Source organism: Ochotona princeps, chromosome 7 (genome assembly GCF_030435755.1).
Source record: "Ochotona princeps isolate mOchPri1 chromosome 7, mOchPri1.hap1, whole genome shotgun sequence".
Classification (NCBI taxonomy): domain Eukaryota; kingdom Metazoa; phylum Chordata; class Mammalia; order Lagomorpha; family Ochotonidae; genus Ochotona; species Ochotona princeps.
Genome location: NC_080838.1, coordinates 70,975,707 through 71,002,126, shown reverse-complemented (window position 1 = coordinate 71,002,126; position 26,420 = coordinate 70,975,707). Strand labels below are relative to the sequence as shown.

The following is a 26,420-nucleotide window of genomic DNA, read 5'->3' as shown; positions in this document are numbered from 1 at the left end:
AATCATCGGATGGAAGATCTTCCTCTCTGTCTCTCCTCCTCTGTGTATATCTGGCTGTGATAAAATTAATAAATCTTTTTAAAAAAAAAAGGTATAGCAGAGAATTTCCTTTGCCTTTTATAAGCAAACAAGCCCATAAAATTCCTAATTGTCCACAGAGTTGGTTTTCTTATTTACAATATGAAAATAATACCCTGAAAGTTCTGGTAATAGTCTATGAAATGACACAGACACATTGTGTGACACGTGAAGAACGTTCAAGAGCATCCTAATTGTTATATCATATAGATCATAATTGACTATTGTGTTAATTAGGGGCCCGCGGAACTGGACTGGAAGATGAGACTGGGGGGAGTAAGAGATTTATAGGAAAGCACTGGTGAGAGGAAATGGGGAGGCAGCTAGAGACTGAGCGCCACGGGCCTGGAGAGACCTGAACGTGGAAGGGAAGATAGGACCACTAACTTGTGGTGATGACACAGCGCTGAGAAACTTTCAACACAACTGCTGGGGGATCCCCAGGCCAGCAACTCATCAAAAAGCATTTCATGTCTTCCAGAAACCAGCCTGAGTGTGTACCCTTGCCATTTCTGTCATCATTGATGCAGCAGCCCATAGAATTAGATCTTTCTCTCTCTTTCTGCTTTTCATATTAATAATTAAATCTTTTAAAATAACATAATAATAGGAAACATAAAAGGAAACAGAATCATGTCTCTTCCAGTCATCTTCCCATCATTTAAAATCCAGAGTAAATATTTACTTTCCACAGTGCCCATAGATATGTCAATTACCCTTGGATTTCTGCTATAAAAAGTTTTAAAAGTGCCATAAAAACCTCACCTTTTCATCTTAGATATACAAAGCCACCTCAAACATGGACATACATGAATACAATAATTAATGAAACATTACATCATATTTATAAGCTGTTCATCAATAACAAATTATATTTAACTTACATACAAAAAATGTAACACAAACTTCTTTCCAATAAATTGTTTCACGCAGGTATATGCTTATAAATCTATTTAATTGTTCAACTGTGCTAGAGAATACATATTGTGAGATACATATTTAGATTCAGTTACAACAGAGATGATTTCCAATAGGAATGTCTTACAGTAACATCATTACTAAAAAAGAAAATTTGTATCATCTGCTGCCAAGTCTGCATGCTATGTCAAAATATCATTTTCAATTATGCATTTAATTATAAACATCCCTGATCTCATCTTAAATTATTTTTTACAAATAGCTCCACAGCGTAGTTTTCAACTATTTATTTTCCTCAAAAAGGCAAATCACAGACCTATGATCACACATACATTTTCTCTACACAGTGAAACTTCTTTAAACAGAATAGTATGGAACGTGCAAAGCTCTGGCTCTCCAAGGCGAAGGCAAGAAAAGAAAGGGGCGGGGGTGTGATTGCAACATTTCACTAGGCCTCCTGGTTTATTTTGTTTTTTGGGGTTTTTTTGTGAGTTTTTTTAGTTTTAGTTTCTCCCTTTGTCTATTTTTTGAAATGCTAGAAACTATTTTCTGAAAAGGAATACCCTTTCAGGCAAGCATGAAATGGATGGATCTCAATGCATGAGAGTGCAGACATGCAGTTGACTAGTAATTAACTGGTAAAGATGATAATGTTACTTATTCAGTGTCCTTAAGGAGAATGATAAAACTTGAGGACATCCAAATATATATATACACTTTGTTTTCCAATTCATTGGTAGCAAATTTATCAACTTTTTAGTTCCAAATGGAGAGCATTTCAGGAGCTGGCTGTGGTGCAGGCTGCCTGAGTTAGTAAGGGTAGCAGGACTCCGGGGTCAGCGCTGCTTTCACCATCTTGATCTCTCCGTTGTGACTAATTGGGACCAGAGTCGAGTAGCACTTGTTCCTGTCATACGTGTAGCAGGTCTCAGAATAGTCGTGTTCCTCACATATGGTGCTCTGGCTGGCAGTGAACACCTGGTTATGCAGCTCCACTTCGGTAGGGTCACATTTTTTACAGCTAAGAGACAAAATAAGCTCGTTGGTCAATCCCCATCAAATGCTGAGTTTGAGTCCCCATCAAGTGTTGATGTCTGAGTTTGCAGACACTTTTTATAGAGTCAGTTCTTGCAGTAAATGATGATGTCTTTCACAACCAAACAGCACTACAGCATGACCTCATTTGGGAGACTTCAACTTTTAGTGTACCAAAATTTAAAATAAGTAATACAAAGACAGTATGGTGCTTTAGCTACATGCATCTACTTCTACTGTATTAAAATTCATTCCCAGTTGTTTATTTAAATAAGTGATAAATAGTAATCAGAAAGGAAGAGTTCTTTAATTAGCTGCTTGATCTCAAATTATGTCACTTCCAAGGAAACATCCACATGTTTAAAAGCTAAAATTCACTTGCTGATTTAATAAAGTAGCCCTTTCTTTATGAATGGCAGTAATTTCTTCTTTAGAATAAATTTGAAGCTAATTTTAATCTGTGACAAAATTATATGAACTTGGTATCTAATAATTAGCATAAGAATCAACATATTCAAAAGTTCAGATTACATTGGTAAACATTTATATCTAAACATATCTTCAAAAACAAAGTTAAAACTATTGACTTTCACATATATATTAATGTGAAGAAAAAATCTCTTACATGTCAGCCAAATAATACACAAATTTAGTTCTCAGTGGTGAAGTGGGGTCTGTGATGTTCTCCCTGGTGTTCAGAGGAACGCTACAAATAAGAGAAAAAAAGAATGAAATTCAAATATCATTATTTTGGATATTAGCTATCATTACATTTTAAAACTCTGTAGTAAACATGCTACTCCACTTGTACAATAATTTGCTGTATTTTTAAGTCTTTCCCATTTCAAGTAAATCTCAAGCCTGCTCTTCTGCTAATTCTCTTTACAAACTTGGCAAACCCTGGATTTCCTCTAAAATTTCAGTTCAATGCTTACCTCTGTGAGATGACCTGGATCCTATTCCACCCTTGAATGAACTCTCCCTCAAAGTAGGTTCTTTAAAGCTCCCATACAGGTATCCTAACAAAGGCTGTAGCATAGCTACTTGTCTGTGGTATGCTTGCTTCCCTAGCTGTCAGTTCCTTGAGGCAAAAACATTTGTGTGTTAAAGATATGTCATGCCCATCTTGGAGATGCAGGCACTGCCCAGCAGATAGGCTACTGACCCATCCACAGCGACTAAAGAGCAAAGTTTTTCCATGTTAATGTCTCACTAACAATTACAAAATAGTTATCAACTAAGTCAAGTAATTTCATTAATCTTTAAATTTGCTTCATTGATGCCATCATCCCTTCTCATATGTACCCTCCCTGCCCAAAGACATTAAAAAAAAAAAGTGCTTCCTAACTCAGCATTTAGCAAAACCATTCACCCAGGGATCTGAGCCAGAAACTTAGAGGTCTTCCCTTCTTCTCCCTCCTGCTGTGGCCTCCATCCAATCAGTCTCGCCATCCAGCTGACTCTCCTTGGATGTATGAAATCCGTGCACCTGCCTCTTCTTGTTTCTCTTCTCTAATGACACCACACCATACCCCTCCTACAATCCTGCAATACCCTCTTTTGTCTTGACTCCTTGGTTTCATTATTCCAAAATCGGCCCTCTGCAAGGCAAGCTAAATTCCCTGCTCTGGTTAAACCTGCAGCATTGCTCCTCTGGTCAGGGTGGCCACTTCGTAACATGCCTCCTCTCTCACCACACCCGCCTCTTGTGGCTGTAAACAACTGCCTGAATTCCACAAACTGGGGCCCACACTCAGTGCAGCAATTAAGCCACTACCATAACAGGTGGGAGTACCTGGATTTGACTCCCAATTTTGCTTCCAATTCCTGCTAACATGCACCCTGGGAAGCAGCAGCTGATGGCTCAAGTCCTTGGGTCTCTGTCATCCCCAGGGGAGTTCCTGGCTCTTAGCTGCACAGCCTGACCTGGCACAGACCCAGTTATTGTGGGTGGGCATTTGAGAAATGAACCAGTGGAGTGGAGATCTATCTCTGTCTCTGATTCTCAAAAAAATGAAAGAAATAATTTCAAAAAGAAATTCCACAAAGTTACCATGTCTGTCTTACCTCCAGGTCTTAATGCTCAAGTCCTAACTGGGTCCACAGGATTGAACTTGGTGTCTTCCTCACTGACCCTGTAACATCTACGCCTACTTTTATCACAGGATTTACTGTATTGTGAATGTCTTTTTAAACATATTTATTTATTTGAAAGTGACAGAGACAGATAGATCTTCTATCTTCAAGTTCACAGCCAACATGCCTGAAATAGGGCTGGGGAAAACCAAAGCCAGGAGCCCAGAACTCCACTTAGATTTCACACATGGATAGCAAGGAGCCAAGAACTTGGCCCATCATCTGCTGCCTCCAAGGATGGGCATCAGTAGCAAGCTGGGGTGAAGTGGAAAAACTGGTATTTGAACCAGGCACTCTGATCTGGGCTATGGAGGTACTAAGTGTCATGTTCATCCACTATACCTCAACATGTACCTGTAGTTGCCTTTTTAATTGTGTAAGATCTACTCTTAGTAAACTTGTTGATTTCATGTATTTAATATAAACTGTTGTATCCCCAGTACCAATCCTTAATATTTGGAATTCACTAAAAAGATATTTATTAAATGTGAAACGAACATATTCTTTGTTAGATTGAAAGAACTGCAGCAAAAGGCTTTCAATAATGAGAGAGACAAGGGAACAGATATTTATGGGAGTCTACCATAAGCCAATCATTGTTCTTTTATAAATTTGGATATGTAACCCTGACAACCCTATAAATTATATATGTGGATATTCATTTGGGAATCAGGGTCAATTTTGTAAAGTGGTTTCCCCAAAGTCACATCATTTTAGTAAGTGATGGAGTTGGGAATGGCACCACAGTGACACAGTAATCGTAGCGTGCTGCCAGAAATTAGATCAGGGGAGATTGGTTTGCAGCAGGCAAAGTGGCATGAAGTAACTGAACTACCTAATATCAGCTAGCATTATAAAATAATTTTTAAAAATCATGTCACATTTTTTAAATGGTGATCAGGGAAGGCTATTTTTGAGTATCTCCCTCTGAGAGCAGGTGTTTAGCTCGGTGGTTGAGTTGGCTTGGGGTGCCTGCAGGATGCATTGGAGAGCCTGGTTCACTCTGTTACCAACCCAGTTTCCTGCTAATGTGCGCCAGGTGGGAAGTGACAGGTGGCAGTTCATGTACTTGGGTCTCTGTCACTCACAGGAGATTTACCCTGATCACAGGGCTGTTGTAGGCATTTGGGGAGTGAGCCAAGGGGTAGAAGATCTCTCTCCCTCTCCATCTCTCTAATATTCCAAAGAAACAAGTTTTAAAACATTGCAAAATTTCCCCCGAGTGATGTACACATTAGATCAACTGTCTTCTTCAATATGGTTTAAATGCCAGAGTCATGCATTGATTCCTTCCAACTCCTCTTCTCTGTCTCGTCTGTAACTGGGAGCTTAATAGGGAAAGACCTTCAAAGAAATGATGGCTGAACTAAAATATATAGATGGGAGAGGAGATAGGCAGAGAGGGCCAGCAGAAAACGTTCTTTAGAGGAACCCACAGGAAAGGACAGAAAGTGCTTCAGGGTTGCTGAATGTTTAAATGTAAAGGTAAAGTGGCAATGGATTGCCTGGGGGATTGTGTTAAGCTTTAGGCCAGGGTATTTGTAGTATATCCTAAGAACAAGGTTGGTGAAATCATGAAAAGGATTTTAAGCTGGATAACAACATAATAACTGGTACATAGGTTAAGTGAACAAGCAATAGCAAATATTTTTGAATATGTAGCAAATCGCTAATCTCCATTAGCTTTACACTAAACCTTTGAAGTGGCCACAGTGCCCCCATTTAAAGATGGTAAGCTGCGGTGAGCATTGTGGCGTAACACGTTAAGCTGCCACGTGCGACGCCCACACCTGCAATGCAATGTCAGGGTCTTGGCTACTCCACGCTTCCCATCCAGACTCCTGCTAATACGTGGAGGACACAGTAGACTGACCCAAGGCCTTGAGTTCCTGACACCAATGTGGGAAACCCAGACAAAATTTTTGGCTCCTGACTTCCTTCCTTCTGGCTCAGTTAATATAACCTTTCTCCTCCCTCTCTCTCTCTCTCTCTCTCTCTCTCTCTCTCTCTTTCTCTCTCTGTCTCTCTCTCTCCCTTTCTGAAATGACTAAATAAAAATCTTTTGTAAAAGATTAATAAGTTTGCAGTAATTAAAAAACTTACAGGAAAGAATTATTTAATGACCCAGTCAGAACTTGAAACAAAGTTCTTAAATACTTATCCCACTGACTGAATGGGCATGGATTCTATGTTCTCTTTCTATAAGAGGGATTGATTGAGGTTAAACTACTAAAGGAGTGAGTCACAAGGAAGACTTATTTACTGACTAAATAGAAGTCATGTTTCAAATGTTATCAGCATACTTAGTATTGAATGAGAACTATATAGCATGTAACTTCGGACTCCTCATTCATACTGGGAAATGAAATGAATACCTGACATCCAATTTACAAGTGAAGATTGAATCTAATTAGCCAGTTTGCTCACTCCGCTGAACCTTCACGCAGATATTTAAATGCAAGCTAAAATACTCAGTAGTCCACCTGTGATGGAACAGAAGGCTTTTTGTGGAATCTGCAGTTTCAGTTTGAGCTGGTCGAGGGCAACAAAACCTTGTGATTGAAATGGAAGTACATTACCCTCAGCTCCAGCGGACCTCTAGTCGACCAGTTTCAGGTTGCCTGGAATTATCTGAATCTGCTCTCAATTCCGACAAAATCCCCTCTTACTCACGAACAAGACTGAACACGATGTAAGTTGCTACAGGGCGTTAAGATCCCAATAGGGAATAAAGACACAGGTGTTACATTCAGACAACCTTTAACTTCAGAAAGCATCTCTGCTTATGACAGGAAGCAAGAGGTAAGACGGCACGTACACAATCCGGATGTTCCTCTCCACAATGGTGCTGCCAGGGTTGCTGGGATCAGGGACGATCTTGGACGTGATGCGGACGCACTTGCATTTGTTGTCGACGAGAACAGTGCTTTCCTCATCGTGGGCTTGAGAGGGAAAATACAGCAAGAAGAAAGGAAAATAAACCGTAGGCTGCACTGAATACATGTACCTTTTTCCCCTCATAGGTTTTGTTGATGGCCAGTCTCCTCTTTTTCCATTCATTTTCTTTCCTAACCTAAAAGAGCTAAGTGGAGTCTCATACCATAGTGAAGGATATCCCAAGGCACTCGCTAAGCAATTTCCCTTTCTTCCTGGGACAATCTATAAGAAAGAATCTGCTCTGGAAGAATTCTTATTTTCAGGGCCCAGCACTGTAGCCTAGCGGCTAAAATCCTCCCCTTGAACACGCCGGGATCCCGCACGGGCACCGGTTCTAATCCCGGCAGCCCCATTTCCCATCTTGCTCCCTGCCTTTCCAATAAAAATAAAATAAATCTTAAAAAAAAAAAAGGAATTCTTGTTCAAATCATATTTGCAATAGAGACAAAGCTCTCTGCATGATGTGACCCTGTAAAATCTGTGACAAACGTCGAAGTGAATGAGAAATCAGAAATCTAGATTGATTTCTCCAGACCAATGAAATTCATTCAAAAATGAACAAGAAACTACATTAGTCTTTATAATCCAATTTGAAATGCCACATCTTCCTAACCTCCCATTTGTATGTAAAATGTGTGTGTGTGTGTGTGTACTACTTTTATTGCATTACAGCTAAAAACAGGCATATACTTATTCCTGAGATAACCTTATGTTGTAGAACTTTTAAATATTCTCCACCACAACTTTCCTAATCATATTCTTTATTCTTTTCAACAATCAAATTAACAATGTAATCCAATCAAGTTAAGAAAGGCTATATTTAGTAATATTTTTTCTAAGAATGATTTTAAAAGACAGACTACATGTAGAGTATAATTTGAAAAATATTGTGTGGTAGGGGGCCAGTGCGGTGGCTCAACAGGCTAATCTTCCACCTTCAAACACTGGCATCCCATATGGGTGCTGGTTCATGTCCCATCTGCTCCACTTCCCATCTAGCCCCCTGCTTTGTGGCCTAGGAAAGCAGTAGAGGAAGGACCAAGTCCCTGGATTCCTGCATCCATGTGGGAGGCCCAGAACGAGCTCCTGGCTCCTTGCTTCAGCTCAGCTCAGCTTCAGCCACTGAGGCCTGTGGGGGAGAGAACCAGCAGATGGAAGATCTTTCTCTGTCTCCCCTTCTCTCTGTAAGTCTGACTTTCAAATTAAATAAATAAATAAATAAATCTGAAACAGATATTGTGTAGTAGAGCTCAATATAACACAAATAAATGAACTGATACCTGAGTGACCATGAAAGCCTTAAATTTTGAGCATCATCATGTATTGTCTAGGCCTTCTAAGTGTTACAAAGAATAAATTAAGGAAAGTTCTTATTACCTGAACCTGGAATAGTGAACAGATTATTTGAAGAGTCAATAGTTTTGCTCAGTGGTGCTAATCAAATAATAATGATGATGCTACACATCATTTCATTGTTACAGATTATTCCTATAGTCTTAGCTGACCTCTTCCCATTAAGCCTCAACTAAAAAACAACGACGTGGGACACGAATTCAATAACAAGGGTAAGTGACCAGACGGATATCTTAACTGGAAGTCCTAATTCCTCTGGAGTCGATTCCCAGAGCAGAGAGGCCCTCACTGCAATACTGCAAGCTTTATAACAGCCATTAGGAAAACATTTTGAGACCAGCCTTCCTGTACTAATTTATGATTGCCTGAAGTACTCTGGAGTGCACTTTTATGTTGTTATTCATAAGTTTTATTAAATCTCCTGACACAAGTCTCCACGCTGTTGGAGAAGAAGCATTCCAGAAGCACTGATGATAACAACAGAACTTTGAGTGATGTTCTAGAAAGAACAAAATGATTCAGATGGTACCTCTCTTCTGCTTCTGCATCACAGCCTGAAATGTTGCTCTCCATGAAATACAGCAAGGAAATACATGACCAAAATATAGATTAAGAGCCAAATAAGTGATTTAAATACTTGGTATTAAATAGAAAATATATTGTGGCATATAATTTATTTCCTCTCCAGAAACCAAGAAATATACTTTTGGTACCATTATTATGTAAGACTATAAGGTAGAGCCTGGCACAATAGCCTAGTGGCTTAAATCCTTGCCTTGAATGCGCCTGTAGTCGCCAGTTCTAATCCTGGCTGCCCTGCTCCATCCAACTCCCTACTTGTGGCCTGGGAAAGCAGTCGAGGATGGCCCAAAGGCTTGAGACCCTGCTCCCGCGTGTGTGACCTGGAAGAAGCTCCAGGCTCCTGGCTTCGGAGTGGCTCAGCTCTAGCCATTGCGGCCACTTGGGGAGTAAGCCATTGAACACTCTCCTCCTCTCTGTATATATGTATATATGCCTCATTTTTATATTATTGTAATATACTTTACATGTAATTGTTTTCTGTATTTTCAAAATATCATTAGAAATCCATTATTATTAATGTTTAGTATTAAAATATAGCTAATTATTATTTTATATATTTTTTAAGATATACTTATTTTGAAAGGCAGAAAGACAGAAAGGATGATAGGAGGAGATTTTCCAGCTGCAGTTCACTCCCCCAAATGCCCATAACAGCCAGGACTCAGCCAGGCAAAATCTAGCAAGAGGAACTCCTAGTCTCCCACATGGGAGCAGGAACCCATCTATGAGCTGTCACCTGCTTCCTCTCCAGGCTGCCAAGAAAAATGACTATTCTTCAGGATATTTCTATCATTCTCTGAAATAAAAACAGGCTCAAATTTTATCACTTCTAATTCATGGGCCCTTCTAAGGGAAACTCATTTACTACCATACTTCTATATTCAGAATGCATTCTATTTTCTACAGTTGTCTGACAAATCAATGAACAAAATAACAGAACACCAGCCAGCAAGTTCTAAGCAAGCTGTACACACTAACCCTTGCTAACAGGCGGTCATAAATCCATGGCTCTGAGTCAAGACGGTTGTTAGGACCAATAGCAATCTCTCTGGAGAAATAAAACCCAAACACAACCTATGTTTTGCTTATAGTTATTATTATTTCAGTTCCTCAGAATATTAAAGAGCCTCAAGGGAAGTATTACTTGTTTTTGAGTCAATATGGACATTGAAATAAATCTGGCTAGTCATCCAGAAATAACTGCTTTCTTATTCTGTAAGTTGTAACAGAGAGAGAGAAAAAAAAGAATGCTAGGAATCTCTGGATTTTTATGGATAGATCATGGACCAAGAAAGTCCAAAGCACGTTACACAACAGTGATTGGCTGACTGGTCAACCAAAGCATGCCCAAAAATGTTTCCAATCTGCAAAGCAGATCCATGCTGTCTGGGTTCATCTTCTAAATGCTACATACCTGTGACAAGAACAGCCTTGACAAAAACGGCCAGCACGCCCCAGAGAAGCAAACGGTTCTTCATCTTGACGTCCTTCTTTTGAAAAGCTGTAGCCAGAAAGTCGGTCGGGGTTAAGGTGTGTGTTGGCTAAGGAGTGTGCAAATCATGCTGTTTCTGCTTTCCTAAAATAGCCCTCCTGGCGAGTAACAAACTAAAAACGCTCACAACTGTGGTTGAACTCTGAACTTGAAATGCTGCCCCGAAAGGAAAAAAGCATGATTCATCATTAAGTTGCCCTTCCAAGGTCTTTCCCCCTAAAAACAAAACCCATCATGATTTGGTGCAATTACTTCTATTTCACATTTATGCTACAGAAATGCGTAAACTACCATGTTATTTCAACTCAGGAGTGCATAAAGATGCTTAAATAGGAGGATTTTAGCATTATTAATAAGAGATATTAATACTCAGCTTCCAATCAAATATCTCACATTTGTTGTGCCTGGAACAATGACTGACAGGAAGGGAGCAGAAGGAATGGGAACGGGAATGAACCAAGATTCCATAAGGTTCCAAATGTACCTCGTGTTAATTTCTCCTAGTATTCCTTAATTAGTCAGCCTAGGGGATTTGAATTTAAATGAAAATTCCCGTTACTTTCAGCTACTTTATAAGCTCAAACATGGAGATGAAATTATAAATTGTCAAATACTACATGATTCAGTTGCCATGTTCTCACTGGATAACATTAAGACAGATCTTACATTCGCCCATCTGATAACCTTTCAGAATTGAAATTCCATGAAACGATCGATATTTTAGATGTCACAGTACAAAACTGGATCACTAGTTTTGTGTAATTTTTTTATCTAATCAAAAAAACAGAACTTAAAAACATAGCATTTGGGGACATAGCATGTAAAATATTGCATGTGGCAGCCTAGTGACTAAAGTCCTCGCCTTGCAAGCACCAGGAACCCATTTGGGCAATGGTTCATGTCCCCGCTGCTCCACTTCCCATCCAGCTCCGTTTGTTGCCTGGGAAAGCAGTAAAGGACGGCCCAAAGCCTTGGGACCCTGCAACACATGTGAGCGACCTGGAAGAAGCTCCTGGCTCCTGGCTTTGGATTGGCTCAGCTCCGGCCTTTGGGGCCACCTGGGGAGTGGATGAAAGCCCCTTCTCTCTGTATATACTTTTCCAATAAAAATAAATAAAAATTTTTAATGTAGCATTTGTACACAGAGTACTCCTTGCCCCTGATTCAATATGCTAAAATTTGCTAATACTTAGGCAAGGTTGGTTCCAAGAATATGCTGGTAATATTTATAATGTAACTGCACCAAATCTGGGTTACCCTTTATTCCCAGTTCTATTCTCTTCTTTAAGAATTATTTTATTTTATTTTTATTGGAAAGTCAGATACAGAGTAGAGAAGAGACACTCCCCAAGCGGCCACAATGGCTGGGGCTGTGCTGATCTGAAGCCAGGAGCCTGGAGCCTTTTCTGGGTCTCCCATGTGGGTGGCAGAATCCCAACGCCCCGGGCCATCGTCAACTATCCTCCTGGGCCACAAGCAGGGAGCTGGACAGGAACTGGGGTGGCCAGGATTAGAACCGGTGCCTATATGGGATCGTGGTGTGTGCAAGGTGAGGACTTTAGCGGCTAGGCCAATATGACGGGACCTCCAGTTCTATTCTTTCAAATGCCACATAGAATATTAAGAAGTAACAAAGAATACTTTGGGTTCAAAGGTAGGTAAGCGGATTTCATAACATAGCATAGTTGAAAGAAATGTCAGAATGAAAGAGGTGTTAAAAGCCAGTACATAAAAAAAAAAAAATTAAAAAAAAAAAGCCAGTACATAAATGTACTCATCTAAAGAATATGCATTGAGGGGATGGCGTTTTGGCATAGCAGGTTGATCTGTGGCCTGGATCATCCACACCCCATAGCAGAGGGCCAACTTGAGTCCTGGCTGCTCTGCTTCAAATCCCATCCCCAGACAATGTACCCTGTGGGAGGCAGCAGGTGGCTCAAGCACGTGAACTCTTGTCACCCACACAGAACCACATGCAGTACCAGGCTCCTTGTTTCAACTTGGCCCAGCCCTGGTTGTTGCAAGAACTTAGGGTGTGACCCAGCAAACGAAAGACCTCTCTCTCCCTCTCTTTGTTTCTCTGCCACTCTTTCATAGATAGATAGATAGATAGATAGATAGATAGATAGATAGATAGAATAGGTAGATAGAATAGGTAGATAGATAGACAAGCCATATATGCATGCACATATATACATAGAGATATGAGCCAGTGTTGTGATGTTGTAGGTCAAACTGTCACTTGTGACACAGCCATCCCATATAAGAGCCACAGCTTGAGTCCCAGATACTTGTTTTGATCCAGTTTCTTGCTACTGTATCTGGAAAGGCAATTGAAGATAAACCAAGTGCTTTGGTCCCTGACACCAGGCCACACCCAGATGGAGTTTTCAGCTCCTGGCTTTAGCCTGTGTTTGATCTGCCTGGCTGCTGTGGCCGTTTGGGAAGGGAACTAGTGCGTGGAGGATACCTCTCATACTCTCTGTGTGTCTGCATTTCAAATACATACACACATAACCTTTCTTTAGAAGAGTATATATTGAGGGCCCAGCACAATTGCCTAGTGGCTAAATCCTTGCCTGGCACATGCCAGGTTCCCATATAGGCACCATCCAAGTCCTTGCCTGCGGCCTGGGAAAACAGCAGAGGATGATTCAAAGCCTTGGACCCTGCACCCACATGGGCGACCCTGAAGAAGCTCCTGGCTCCCGGCTTCAGATCAGCTCAGCTCCCACTGTTGCGGCTACTTGCAGAATAAGCCAATGGACAGATCTTTCTGTATCTTCTTTCTGTAAATCTGACTTTCCAATAAAAATCTTTTTTAAAAGAATATATATTGAAACTCTAACAAGAACAAAGTGCCAAGGCACTAGAGCATGTAGTATTATTTTACTGCTAAAGCTTATTCTCATCTTAATTGCTACTATCTATAGGACCTAGGAAATATATGGGTTTAAAATAAACACACTAGAATCACAGGAACAAATTTGTCTATTAGAAAAAGAAACAGATCTGAAAGCAGATTATTTTAGTTTGTGGGCAGGATGTCAAACAAATATAAACCACTCTGAATTTTGCTTACATCAAACTATAGTTTCTCAATAAATGACTTATTCTACCACTCTGAAACAAGCAAAGGTATATTTAAAAGTTATCTGGGGGGCCCGGCGGCGTGGCCTAGCAGCTAAAGTCCTCGCCGTGAACGCACCGGCATCCCATATGGGTGCCGGTTCTAATCCTGGCAGTTCCACTTCCCATCCAGCTCCCTGCTTGTGGCCTGGGAAGGCAGTTGAGGATGGCCCAAAGCTTTGGGACCCTGCACCCGCAAGGAAGACCTGGAAGAGGTTCCAGGTTCCCGGCATTGGATCGATGTGCACCAGCCCGTTGCGGTCACTTGGGGAGTGAATCATCGGATGGAAGATCTTCCTCTCTGTCTCTCCTCCTCTCCGTATATCCGGCTTTCCAATAATAATAAATCTTTAAAAAAAAAAGTTTTCTGGGTATTTTTTAAAGTCATTATTTCCTTGAAAATAAACCCAAAGCCAAACTACCTGCCCAAAACAAGCTGGATAAAATATTAGGAGCAGATTAAAGCTACTCCAAAAGTTTCTTTTTTATAAAATAAAATTTTATAATAAAATCGTGTAGTTTAGTAATTAGCAACCTACAGCAAAGCTCTATATTTGATGTTTCTTGACTTTTAACCTTGCATGTTTGAATTTCTGTTTTGTAAGCTATGTATCTAAAGGATGTATATATATTACACCAGAAGAGTGTTCTGCCTTTATTTGCTCTTATCTCCCTAGAACCACTGAAAATACAGACTTCCAGCCTACCTTCAGTCACAGTCAGAGAGGATGCAGTCTTGTAATATGAACTTTCAAAAAGCAAATGCCAGAGCATTTGGTGCAGCAATTAAGGTGACTGCAATCCAATGAGAGTGCCTGAGTTCAAGTGTCATTTCAACTCCTCTTCCAAGCCCAGTATTCTGACTAACGCATATTCTGGGAGGCAGCAGATAGTGGCTCATGTACTTAGGTTCCGGCTACCCCCGTGGGAGGCCCAGATGAAGTCCCTAACTCCTAGCTTTGGCCTGGATGAGACATAACTGTTGTAGGGATTTGGGAGGTCAACCAGTAGATGGAAAGTTTCTGCATACCTGTCACCCTGCCTTTCACCAACCTTCTGGCTCACTCTCTAAAATGCCTATAGGAAAGGACTGGGCTAGGACAAATCCTAAGCCAGAATCTCAATTCAGGTCTCTCACATGTGTGGCAAGGGCACAAGTACTTGAGCCATTCTCCATTGTCTTCAAGGCATCTTAAAAGGCAGAGTAGTCAGTACTCCACCTGGCATGCTAACATGGGATGCAAGCCTACAAGTAGCAGATTAAGTCACTGTACCACAAACCAAACCCCTCGGCATTCATTTGAAAACTGCCTGAAATATGTGGGTGCTTCACCCCCCAGACGTGACTTACCATATATATTTTGGGCTATTCAAATCATGAGGAGATGACATTTCCTTCTATCTCACTCGTGACTCCTCAGTGTCTTGCTGAATTTTCCTCTGAATATTAAGAGCATCAAGGCTGGGTCTCCTTGTCTTTACTCCTATCTTCTTCATAATTAATTTCATTTTGACCAATGGCTCTGAATACACAACATGGTAAGGCCCTTAACTTTCCTCATTGATCTCCAAACTCCTATATCCAACTTTTCATTGATCTCTCCACCTGACTGTCTTACAGGGCCTAAAACTTATCCAGGTGAAATAGCGTGCTTGGTGAACAATACATCCTCACATTCCCACACCAAGCTCTCTCTGTCTCACGTCTTCCCGCCCCTCCCCTGTAAATGATACCTCCATTGCCCTGTTTGCTAAAGTCAAAACCCTCTTCTTTGATTCCTTTCTTTTTCTTGTCCTCCACATCTATCCTACCAGCACTTACTGCTGGCTTTAGCTACCTAACACAACACACATTAATTCAATTCTCTCCATTTTTTTACTACCATGCTAATCCAAGCCTCCCTTCCCTTTCCTGGACTTCTATTTTAGATTCTTTAACAAAAAAGTAACTGCCTTTGCCCCACCATTGACAACTAGAGAACACAGTTGACAAAGACCAAAGAACAAGTACCCTAAAGTCCAAAGTAAGCCAAAGCTCTCCTCCAAGGATTAACAACAGGCAACTGCAATGCCACCGGCTTCCATCAGCCACTATCCCACCACGCCTGCAAGCCCCTCTGAGGTCTTCAGACAACTAGGGAGAGAAACAGGGAGTCATCCTGGAAGTTGCTGCCCTGTGTAGTGATGCTTGTAAAAAGAGATTTCACATTTCCCCTTTCCCTTTGGGAGAGGCAAAGGCGGGGGACATTTCCTCTCTGAAGTCAGTTGAGACAGAACTTCCAGAGCATCACTCAAAGAGATCAGGGATCCCCAAAAAAAGCAGAAATAGGGAAATAACAGAGCGCAATAAGAAAGAACCCTGAACCTGATTGGATTTATTTGCCAATTCCAATACCCTCTCTAGCCATGCGACACTGAGCAAACGTTGAACAGATTATTTAATCTCTCCATTGGCATTCCCCTTCCTGTCAAATGGGGAGAAATAGCAATGCACGCCTTACAGGACTGCAGTGAGGGTTGGTATGTATTATTTCATGTGAAGAAGTTAGCACAGAACTTGGCAGGCAACAAGCCAGCATAATCACCAGTTCTCACCAGCGCCAGCAGCAGCAGCACTGCACCTGTAGCACCTTGTTGAGCTGCAGAAAATGAAACCCAACCTGCTGCTACCAAATACAATGAAGCTTAAGTAACATATTCCTCAAGAGTTCAACCTTTACACTAGGGCTGCAGGTATATACAACCCTGCAAGTTCATAGACGCTCATGCTATACAAAGTGTAAATGAAAATAGAGTTTTTCTAACAGGCAGGGTGAGGAGAAAAGACATTTGGAAGAAGTGTTATTTATAGTAGCATAAAGCTGGACACAACCTTAGTGTTCATGAACAAATTAGATACAAGAATTACATCAGTTACTCAAGAATAAAAATGAACAGACTTCTGATCTTCTGATACAACATAGCTGAGTCTCTAACTATCGTGAAAGACAGAAGAAACAGGGCTGGAAACAGAACCGACCCAGCAATTGCAACCACCAGCTGATTGGGGACGATGCACTGTGCCAGGCCCTGTACTTACAAGTACACACAAGAATCTGGTCTGGGATCATCTCAGACAAAGTTTCTTTGGCGACCTCCCCAATCAAACTGCCAGACTCAGATCCCTAACCATGAAGAGAAGTGCAGGTTCCACGGTCTGCCATGGAGTGCAAGTGCCAGAGCCGAGCCTGCTCAGAGGCTCAGACGGAGCAGCAGAGATAGCCAGGTGCACATGGAGGATATGGCAGTCTATTGCAACCCGCAGAGGACACCTGGCACCACAACAGAGGACAGAACAAATCAATCAACTACCCCAGCCATATATTGGCAGTGAAAAACTGGGCAAGCAGAGACTCTAAGGTGGACTACATCAATCAGAGGATTCTGTAGCGACTTCATCGTGCTTGGAATGGTGAAATTCGCATCAATTTGTAACGGTTGAACTATCAAAACCACTTGAGCAAGACCTTTGGAGCATGCCCCACATCGGGGACCTGAGATGAGTGGGGCTTCTTCCTTTATCTCTCCCTTTACCCCAGATACAGAAAAAAAAATGTGGAAATAATAGTCTTATCCAGTTTCCTGTAGCCCTTGAAACTTTGTGCCCTATTAACTATGTAAAGATTGTCAAAATAAAAAAAAAAAAAAAACACAGAATGTGTGATATCAGAGAGAGGGAGAAAGAGGGTCAAGGAGGAAAAACTACTTCTCAATTCATTCTTTTAGTCAAGCCTTATCCTGGTAACAAAACCAGAAAGATATTACAAGGAAATATATATAAACATTATCTGTATATCTCCCCCGCCCCAAGAACATGGAAGCAAACCTATGATGACAGATCAGTCATTTCCTGGGAAGCTGGGGACAGGCAGAGAGGGAGGGATGGACAAATATGGGATTTGAGGAAACCTTTAGGGACAGTCAATATGGTCATGACCTTAATGACAATGAATTCCTAAATGTAAATGTATGCTAAAATTAACCAATTGCATAGTTAATTATTTATCAGTTTTGTCTCACTGAAACTATTAAAAAGAACACATCTTCAAAATTCAGATGTAAGTTTGATGTTAGGTTTTTCTTGGATGCTCTTTATTATTAAGCTTGAGTAAATCGTCCCTTCTATTTAAGAAGATAGAGTTTGCGTTTTGTTTTTAATCACACATGAACATGGTCCATGGAGCCAGCAGGTTGAGCCACTGGAGCCTCCACTGCTCCACTTCCTATCCAACAACCTGCTAGCTCAGCTGGAAAAGCAGAAGATGATGGTCTAGTGCTTGGGCCCCTGCCACCCACGTCACAGATCCATATGGATCCTAGGCTCCTGCTTAGATCTGGTCCAGCCCTGGCCGCTGGAGACAACTGAAAAGTGAACCGGCAAATTAAAAATCTTTCTCTTACCATCACCTTCTCCTCCCCAATCTCAGTCTCTCTTTCAAATAAATTAAGAACTCTTAATAAATGAGTGTTGGTTTTTCCAGTGGTTTTTCTCTGTAGAGTTGCCTAAATGGTTTTCCTTTTTTGTTCATTTGTTAGCATAGTGCATTACATATTTAATGTTAAACTAACCTTGCCTTCCCTGGATAAACCCTCTTTAATCATGTAATATCCTTTTTATAAATTGTTGGATTAAATTTTGTGTTTCATATTCAGGGGAGAGGTCGGTTTGACTCTCTTTCCCAGTAATGCCTTCGCCTGGTTTTGTTATTATGCTCATGTTGGCCTGAAAGAGTGAATTGAAAGTGTTTCTCTTCGGTTTCTTGGAGAGGTTTGAGTAGAATTTATTTTTTCTTAAATGTTTGGCAGACTCAGCCCTCTGAGGTCTAGAAACCCTCTCCAACGCATTAAGGTGGAGCAATTGTAGTGGTCTCCTTGTTGGTTTTCTGTCTCAGAAATCAACACCCTTCAGCGGTATATGTCTTAACCAGAGTTTCAAAATTCATCAGTTTTTCTTTGTTTTTTCAAATGGAAGGATCAGTTTGGTCTCTGTTATTTCATCTGGTTTAGATTTGGAGTTTCAAGACTTGCAAGTGAACTTGAGATAAGATTTAGACTGGACTAAAATTCTTTAAATCAGACTTCTTACAGCAGTTTTAGGATCACAGTAAATAAACTACAGGTTAAGTAATGGGAACGTACCAGAAAAGTATAGAATCCTCTTCAAACACTGTCAACAGAACACAAAGGTAAATATAACTGTGGTAAATTGGAAACAATAACTTTGGGTAAATTTGATTTTGTGTTTATAACTCACTACATTCAGTTTTATCTCAACAATTCATTGTTCACACTGCAGAGTAAGTTTTTTAAAGGCAGATTGAAGAATATTTTTACAAGGAGTTGAAAATTATCTCTAATTTTGTTCTTGCAATAAAAATAGTTTTTTCTGGCTAGGTTCTGTATTGTCAGTGTGTAGCATCTTTGTGTGTGTGCGTGTGTGTGGGTGTGCATATAGACATGCAGACAATGGCCAAGTGTTATGTGACAGTACAAAGTGCAACACATATTATATTTCCTCAACAGATGCCACTTAAGGTGATAATATCTCTTTTTTGCAAGATGTGTTACACAATTGTTTAATTACGCATACACTCCCAATTTTCCTTAAACCTCGATCCTTCCCACCGTGATCAACCATGTAATCAGTATAAAAAATAAAACTTGTATTTAAAAATTACATATACAATCTACTTGGGCCCTCACGTTAGCATAGTGGTTAAGGTCCTTGCCTTGCATGCGCCAGGATTCCATATGGTCTCTGGTTCTGATCCTGGCGGCCCCGCTTCCCATCCAGCTCCCTGCTTGTGGCCTGGGAAAGCAGTAGAGGACAGCCTAAATCCTTGGGACCCTGCACCCGTATGGGACCCAGAGGAGCTCCTGGCTCCTGGCTTCGGATCGGCTCAGCTCTGATTGTTGCACTCACTTGGGGAATGAAACATTGGACAGAGGACCTGCTTCTCTGTCTCTCCTCCTCTCTGTATATCCACCTTTCCAATAAAAATAAATAAATCTTAAAAAAAGATTTAAAAATAAAAAATTACATATACAATCTACTAAAGACCCTTCCTTAAAAATAAGTAATTTCTTTAAAATAGTGATTTTCTTATATTTGGTAATTAAGTAGTTGGGATTTGGGCATGAAACTAATTGTTTAGACCCTCGGTTTTCTGCTACTAAGCTCAGAACAACAATGCAACCTACACATTCCTTTCTGCACTGAAACTGTGAAGCCTAGCACGTTGGTTATTTCTCTCAGCTTCACAATGTTTGCGAACTTGACACTGACACCACACATCCTCAGTTACATCACCAGGAGAAATGTCCCGGTGGGGCGGCGGGGCGGCGGGGCGGCGGGGCAGTGGGCTTCCCAAGACACTTGTCTAAAAGACTGTCTCTAACACTACTTTCTGGACTTGGCAATTCACTTCAAGTTACCTTGAACATCCGTAAAATGATGCAGATTGAAATTCCCCATTTCAACATGAACACATCATTTTTTTTTTCAAAAGAAATGAATCACTTCTTTAACTTCTAACTTTAATATTATGTGATTTCTCCCCTTGAAAGTTTTCTCTAAAAACTATAAAAGAATCTTTGGTTGAGCTTGGCATTTTTCCATGAAAATACTTACAGGGGAGAATGACATTTTTAATGGCCTTTCTGGCTTTAAATCTAAGATGCAATTGCAATTTCTAAAATTTTTTTTCTCTTAATGGATTAAATTCTTCAGTTAGTATAATAATCCATAATTCTCCATTGTTCTTGAATGTCACATGAAAAAACAAGTTTGGATAATAAATACAACTGCCCAATCAGTCTTCCCCCCAAAATATTGGACATCAAAAATGAAATCTACACTAAACTTTGATTTAATGCCTGTGACTTTTTTAAAAAGGGGAGAAATATGTTTATATGTTTGTCTGTGATCCCCCAAACATGTTTGAAAGCACTGTTATTATAAGAATAAGTGTAAGGAAAGCAAATCAGAGGTTTTCTATCACCCTAAAGCACTTAACTGCCCTAGCATTTTAATAGTGACTTGGAGGGGAGCGGTAGAACACAGAGATTAACTTTAAGACTGTAAAATGTACACTTTATTTTCCTTAAGATTTATTTGGTTATGTTTGAAATGCAGATTTTACAGAGAGACATGATGAGAGAGAGCTTCCATTTGGCAGTTCTCTCCCCAAATGCTGAATGGCCAGAGCTGAATCAGTCTGAAACCAGGAGCCTGGAGCTTCTTCTGGGTCTCCCAAGTGGGTGCAGGGGTCCAAGTACTTGGAACATCATCCACTGCTTTCCCAAACACATTAGCAGAAAGCTGGATCAGAAGTTGAGCAAGTGGCACTCGAATGGGTGCACATACGTGACATCAGCAAAACAGGCTAGAGATTAGCCTGACCAGGCTGGTTCCTCAAATGTGAACTTCAGATGATGACTTTATGCTGACAAACATAGAGCAGTTTCATGCCGCTTTCATAACCAACAACATTCAATAATCAGAGAAACCCAGAAAGAAGCAATACCCTTACAAGGATGATAGATGGGGAGAAACTGATATATGATTCTCTCCCAAAAATATAGCTTTCAGCGATGTGTGTGAGTCTTCAGAAACTCAGCCTTACACCCCCTCCTTATGTGCCACATACCTATCTTCTATGCCCTGAGATGCCAGACTATGCAAACATAACTTCTGGATCAGCCTGCAGAAATAAACTCAGGAAAGAATATGAACCCTGGGAGAAAGAGCTTCTGCCAAGAAATTCAGCAGCAAAAGCAATGTCCACGAGCAGTGAGGCATGACAAAGCATTCAGAAGTGGGAAGGTCATCATTTGTATGCACATATGGTGTAATCATTATCAAAGAAATATTAAATAACAGGCTGTGCTCCTGAACCTGGTGCCAGCATCCTGCATGGGCGCTGGTTCTAGTCCTGGCTGCTGTACTTTCTATCCAGCTCTCTGCTTATGGCCTGGGAAAGCAGTGGCGGATGGCCCAGGTCTTTTGGACCCTGCACCTGAGTGGGAGACACAGAGGAGGATCCTGGCTCCTGGTTTCAGATTGGCTCAACACTGGTCATTCAATCCATTTGTGGAATGAACCAGCAAATTGAAGATTCTTCTCTCTCTCTCTCTCTCCTTTCTGTAACTTTGCCTTTCAAATAATTTTTTTTAAATGGCTGTCTTTTCAAAAAGAAATACTTTAAAAAGTCTCAAAATATCCTAGGGTTCACAAATAAGTCATATATAAATTTACTAATAAATGATCAAGAGAGATTTTCTAAAAAACAAAGCAGAAGGCCCTGCAGCATGGTCTAGCGGCTAAAGTCCTCGCCTTGAACGCCCTGGGATCCTATATGAGCACCGGTTATAATCCCAGCAGCTTCACTTCCCATCCAGCTCTCTGCTTGTGGCCTGGGAAAGCAGTTGAGGACGGCCCAATACCTTGGGACCCTGCACCCGCGTGGGAGACCCGGAAGAGGCTCCAGGTTCCCGGCTTCAGATCGGCACAGCACCGGCCGTTGCGGCTCACTTGGGGAGCGAATCATCGGATGGAAGATCTTCCTCTCTGTCTCTTCTCCTCTCTGTATATCCGGCTTTCCAATAAAAATAAATAAAATCTTAAAAAAAAAAAAAAAAAACAGAGCAAAAGCCTTTGATGTGGTTGGCATTCTATTCTTTCTCATTCCCAAATGTCACTTCTTGGGCTGCAATGAGCCTTTTAAACTTCCCACAGGACACACTCTCCCCAAATCCAATTTGGCAGAATCATTATTATTACACATTTAAAAATATGCTTAATGATGTTAAAGAGGATACAGCAACAACAAGTGTATTTAGAATATTTTATTTCATTTTAGGTTTATTTATTTGTTTGAAAGGCAGAGTGAAGGAGAAGTGAGATGGGAAAATAGATTTCTCTCTGCTGGTTCACTCCCCAAAGGCAGCAGCTGTCAGACCAGGCCTGCTGAAGCCAAGCATCTGTAACTCTATCCTGATCTCTCATGTGGGTGGCGGGGACCCAGCTACTCCGACCATCACCGCTACCCAGGCACGACAGCAGGAAGCCAGATTTGAAGCAGAGCAGCTGGGACTCAAACCAGGGTTGCAGAATGGGATGGCAGTAATGGCAAATGGTGGGAGAACCCCACTGAGCTACAACAGTCTGTCATTTACTTACTTACTCATTTCAAAGGCAGGGGGACAGAGAGAGAGGGAGAGACACAGAGAAATCTTCCACATACTAGTTCACTCTCCAAATGCCAGCACAGCTGTGACAAGGCCAGGCCGAACACAGGAGCTAGGAACTCCGACCTGTCTCCCACACAGATAGCAAGTAGCCAAGCACATAGGCCATCTTTTGCTGCCCTCCTACGAGCGTCAGCAGGAAACTGGTTGAAGTAGCACATGGAACCCAGACCAGCATTTGGATATGGGATGCAGGCATTCCAAGAGTAAGCTTAGCCACAGAGACACAACATTCGTGCCTGTTCTGTTTCTTAAACTAAATAGGAACGTAAAGGAACTTTTTAAAAATCCATGGAAAAACGAAATTAAACTTATTTATTGGTACAAAAAAAAATTTGAGATGTATATATCATGTTTTCATAATAAACATTTTCCATGAATTTGAAGATCTCTCATATGTAGGGATTTAATACATTACTCTTTACAACTTGCATATTCACGATAAATTAAAAAGCAATTGAGCTAACGTGTGTGTGTGTGTATATATATATATATATATATATATAAAGACCAGTCAAAATCTCAAACAATGCACATCAATCTCTTCCTTTCCCAAATCTTAATCCAGGAGCTATTCTGCAGATAGAGAATCATACACCAGGCAGGAGTTTGGCACAGCACAAAGATGCCCCTTGCGGTGCTGGAGTTGTGGAACAGTGGGTCCCACAGGGGTGCCAGTTCATGTCCCAGCAGCTCTACTTCCAGGCCAGCTCCCTGCTAATGGTCTGGCAAAAGCAGTGGAAGATGGCCCAAGCATTTGGCCACTGCCACCCAAGTGAGACAGCAGGGTAAAGCCCCTGGCTCCTGCCTCGTTGGCAAAGCCTTGGCTCTTGTACTCATCTGGAAAATGAACCAGTAGATGCTAGATTTCTTTTTTTTTTTTTTAAAGATTTATTCATTTTATTACAGCCAGATATACACAGAGGAGGAGAGACAGAGAGGAAGATCTTCCGTCCGATGATTCACTCCCCAAGTGAGCCGCAACGGGCCGATGCGCGCCGATCCGAAGCCGGGAACCAGGAACCTCTTCCGGGTCTCCCACGCGGGTGCAGTGTCCCAATGCATTGGGCCGTCCTCGACTGCTTTCCCAGGCCACAAGCAGGGAGCTGGATGGGAAGTGGAGCTGCCGGGATTAGAACCGGCGCCCATATGGGATCCCGGGGCTTTCAAGGCGAGGACTTTAGCAGCTAGGCCATGCCGCCGGGCCCGATGCTAGATTTCTCTCTGTCTGTCTCTCCCTTGTCTCCATAACTCTGAGTTTCAAAATAACTAAATCTTTGGGGGGGAAAAAAAAGCTACTTGGGGCATCTGCATCACATGCTGGAATCTCTGAGTTCCTACCCAGCTTCCAGCCAACGAGCATGCTGACAAGCAACTTGTAACAGCTGGAGTAGGTGGGTCCCTGCTGCCTGTGTGAGTTCCAGGCTTCCGGCTTAGGCCTGGCCCTGTCCTAGTCGCTGTGGGCATTTGGGTAGTGATGGAAGATCTCCACTTCTCTCTCCCATTCAAAGATAAACAAGCAAATAAATAAATGTATAAAATAATTGAATAATATCCTCATGTTTTTTGAATTATAATGAATTCAGTAAATGCTTAGTATTAAAATTATGAACCATGACAATTCTGCTTCATAGAGAAAAGTATTAACACTAAATATTATTTCAAAAATTAACTTCCAATCTTTGAATGTACACATAAATACAGTTTACAGAATTGCATCTTTATGCATACCATTTTGTGCCATTTTTGGACTTGCACATGTCTTATGTACCAATTTCCACAGAGTGATATTTAATACATGTCAATCGTTGAGGTAGTTGATTGTACATGTTGTTGATATACCATAATAAACCATAAATACTTCCACATTTGGGGTTATCCCATTTACTATTACACCAAATATTCTTTTTTAAAAAGGATTTATTTTCATTTTTATTGCAAATGCAGATATACAGAGAGGAGGAGAGACATAGAGGAAGATCTTCCATCCGATGATTCACTCCCCAAGTGACCACATCGGCCGATGCTGCACCGAACTGAAGCCAAGTGCCAGGAGTTATTCCAGGTCTCCCATGCAGCTGCAGGCTCCCAAGGCTTTGAGCCATCCTTGACTGCTTTCCCAGGTCATAAGCAGGGAGCTGGATGGGAAGCAGGATCACAGGGATTAGAACCAGTGCCCATATGGGATCCCGGCATGTTCAAGGCGAGGACTTTAACTGCTAGGCTACCACACCAGGCCCCAAAACATCCTTTTTAGCAGAGGTTTGTGGCAGAGCTAATATGTGTCTGACATATTGTGCTCTAGGAGCTAAGACGATGATGACTGCAGTAAACCAGGTCCTGCCTCCCAGAAATTATACTCTGGTGGGGAAGACAGATGAGAAAAACAGGGTAAACTAAAACTCATCACAGTTTATAATAAAATACACACACGGAAATACAGTACTACAACAGAATGTGTGAATAGGGTTGGGTGGTCTACCTCAGGAGAGAACTCGGGAAAGGGCTGGGAGGAGATGTGTCTAGGTTGAGGCAGGACAAATGGGAAGGAAGACACGCTCATTTCCTCTACTGCCATGACACAGCACCACAGAAGAGGAGCTGAAAACCACGGCCATTGTCCCCAGAGTTCCATGAAGTCAGATATCTGGGTAAGCCAGCCTCAGGCCTCACGGTGTGGGATCCAAGGTGCCAGCCAGCCTGGGCTCTCTGTCTTGAGAGTCTAGGGCAGAATGTACTTTTTAGCTCATCCAAGCCGTCAGCAGAGTCCAGTCCATAGGGCCTAGGTCGAGGTCAGCCGGAAGCTATTCTCAGCATGGGGGGCCCATTGCATTGCCCGGGCTAACGACCCCTTCAACATCAAAGCTAACACCACCAGATTAGGTCCTCAGGCCTCTGATTCCTCTCTCCACCCCTTTCTTCTCCCCTTGCTATGCCTCATCTCTCCTGCTATAGCCAGAGAAAGCTGCCTGCATTTGACAGCTCCAAGAATCCAGTTAGTACCTAGGATCATCTATGAAGGCCTATACCTTTAGTCACATCTGCAAATCCCTTCTGCTGTATAGTGAATAACACTCTCACAGCCTGGGGATTAGGGCATGGACACTCTGGGAGAGAGGTGACGTTATACCGCCTGCCAGGGAGCAACAAAATAAACACTGCTCCAAGTGAGGAAAGAGAAAAGAAAAAGGCACAAGATGACAAAGACCTTGGCCTGCACAGAACAAGCCAGCAGGTGGAAGGCCTTTGAGGCACCAGAACAAGTGGACGAAAAACATCAGATGACACTGTGCACTTATTTGGGAGTCACCTTATTTTCCCATTTCAATTACACAAGTTTAGAATCTGCTTTGAATTTTACAATCAACCTTACTCATTCTAAGACTAAAGTCTCAGCCCACGCCTCCTAACTTGCCGTCCATTTTACGTCACACAGACACAAAATCATTAGTATTATTTGCTTCACACTTGT

General features: G+C 41.5%; 1 protein-coding gene across 1 annotated transcript; it reads right to left on the bottom strand.

Moving 5' to 3' along the window:
* Positions 1-1,635: 1,635 nt before the first annotated feature.
* JCHAIN (joining chain of multimeric IgA and IgM) lies at positions 1,636-10,613 on the bottom strand. Its single transcript, XM_004596248.3, has 4 exons — positions 10,454-10,613; positions 6,986-7,109; positions 2,657-2,737; positions 1,636-2,017 (listed from the first exon to the last, which is right to left on the bottom strand). The coding sequence occupies exons 1-4, from the start codon at positions 10,515-10,517 to the stop codon at positions 1,807-1,809; spliced, it is 480 nt and encodes a 159-aa protein (XP_004596305.2). The 5' UTR covers positions 10,518-10,613; the 3' UTR covers positions 1,636-1,806.
* Positions 10,614-26,420: the final 15,807 nt, after the last annotated feature.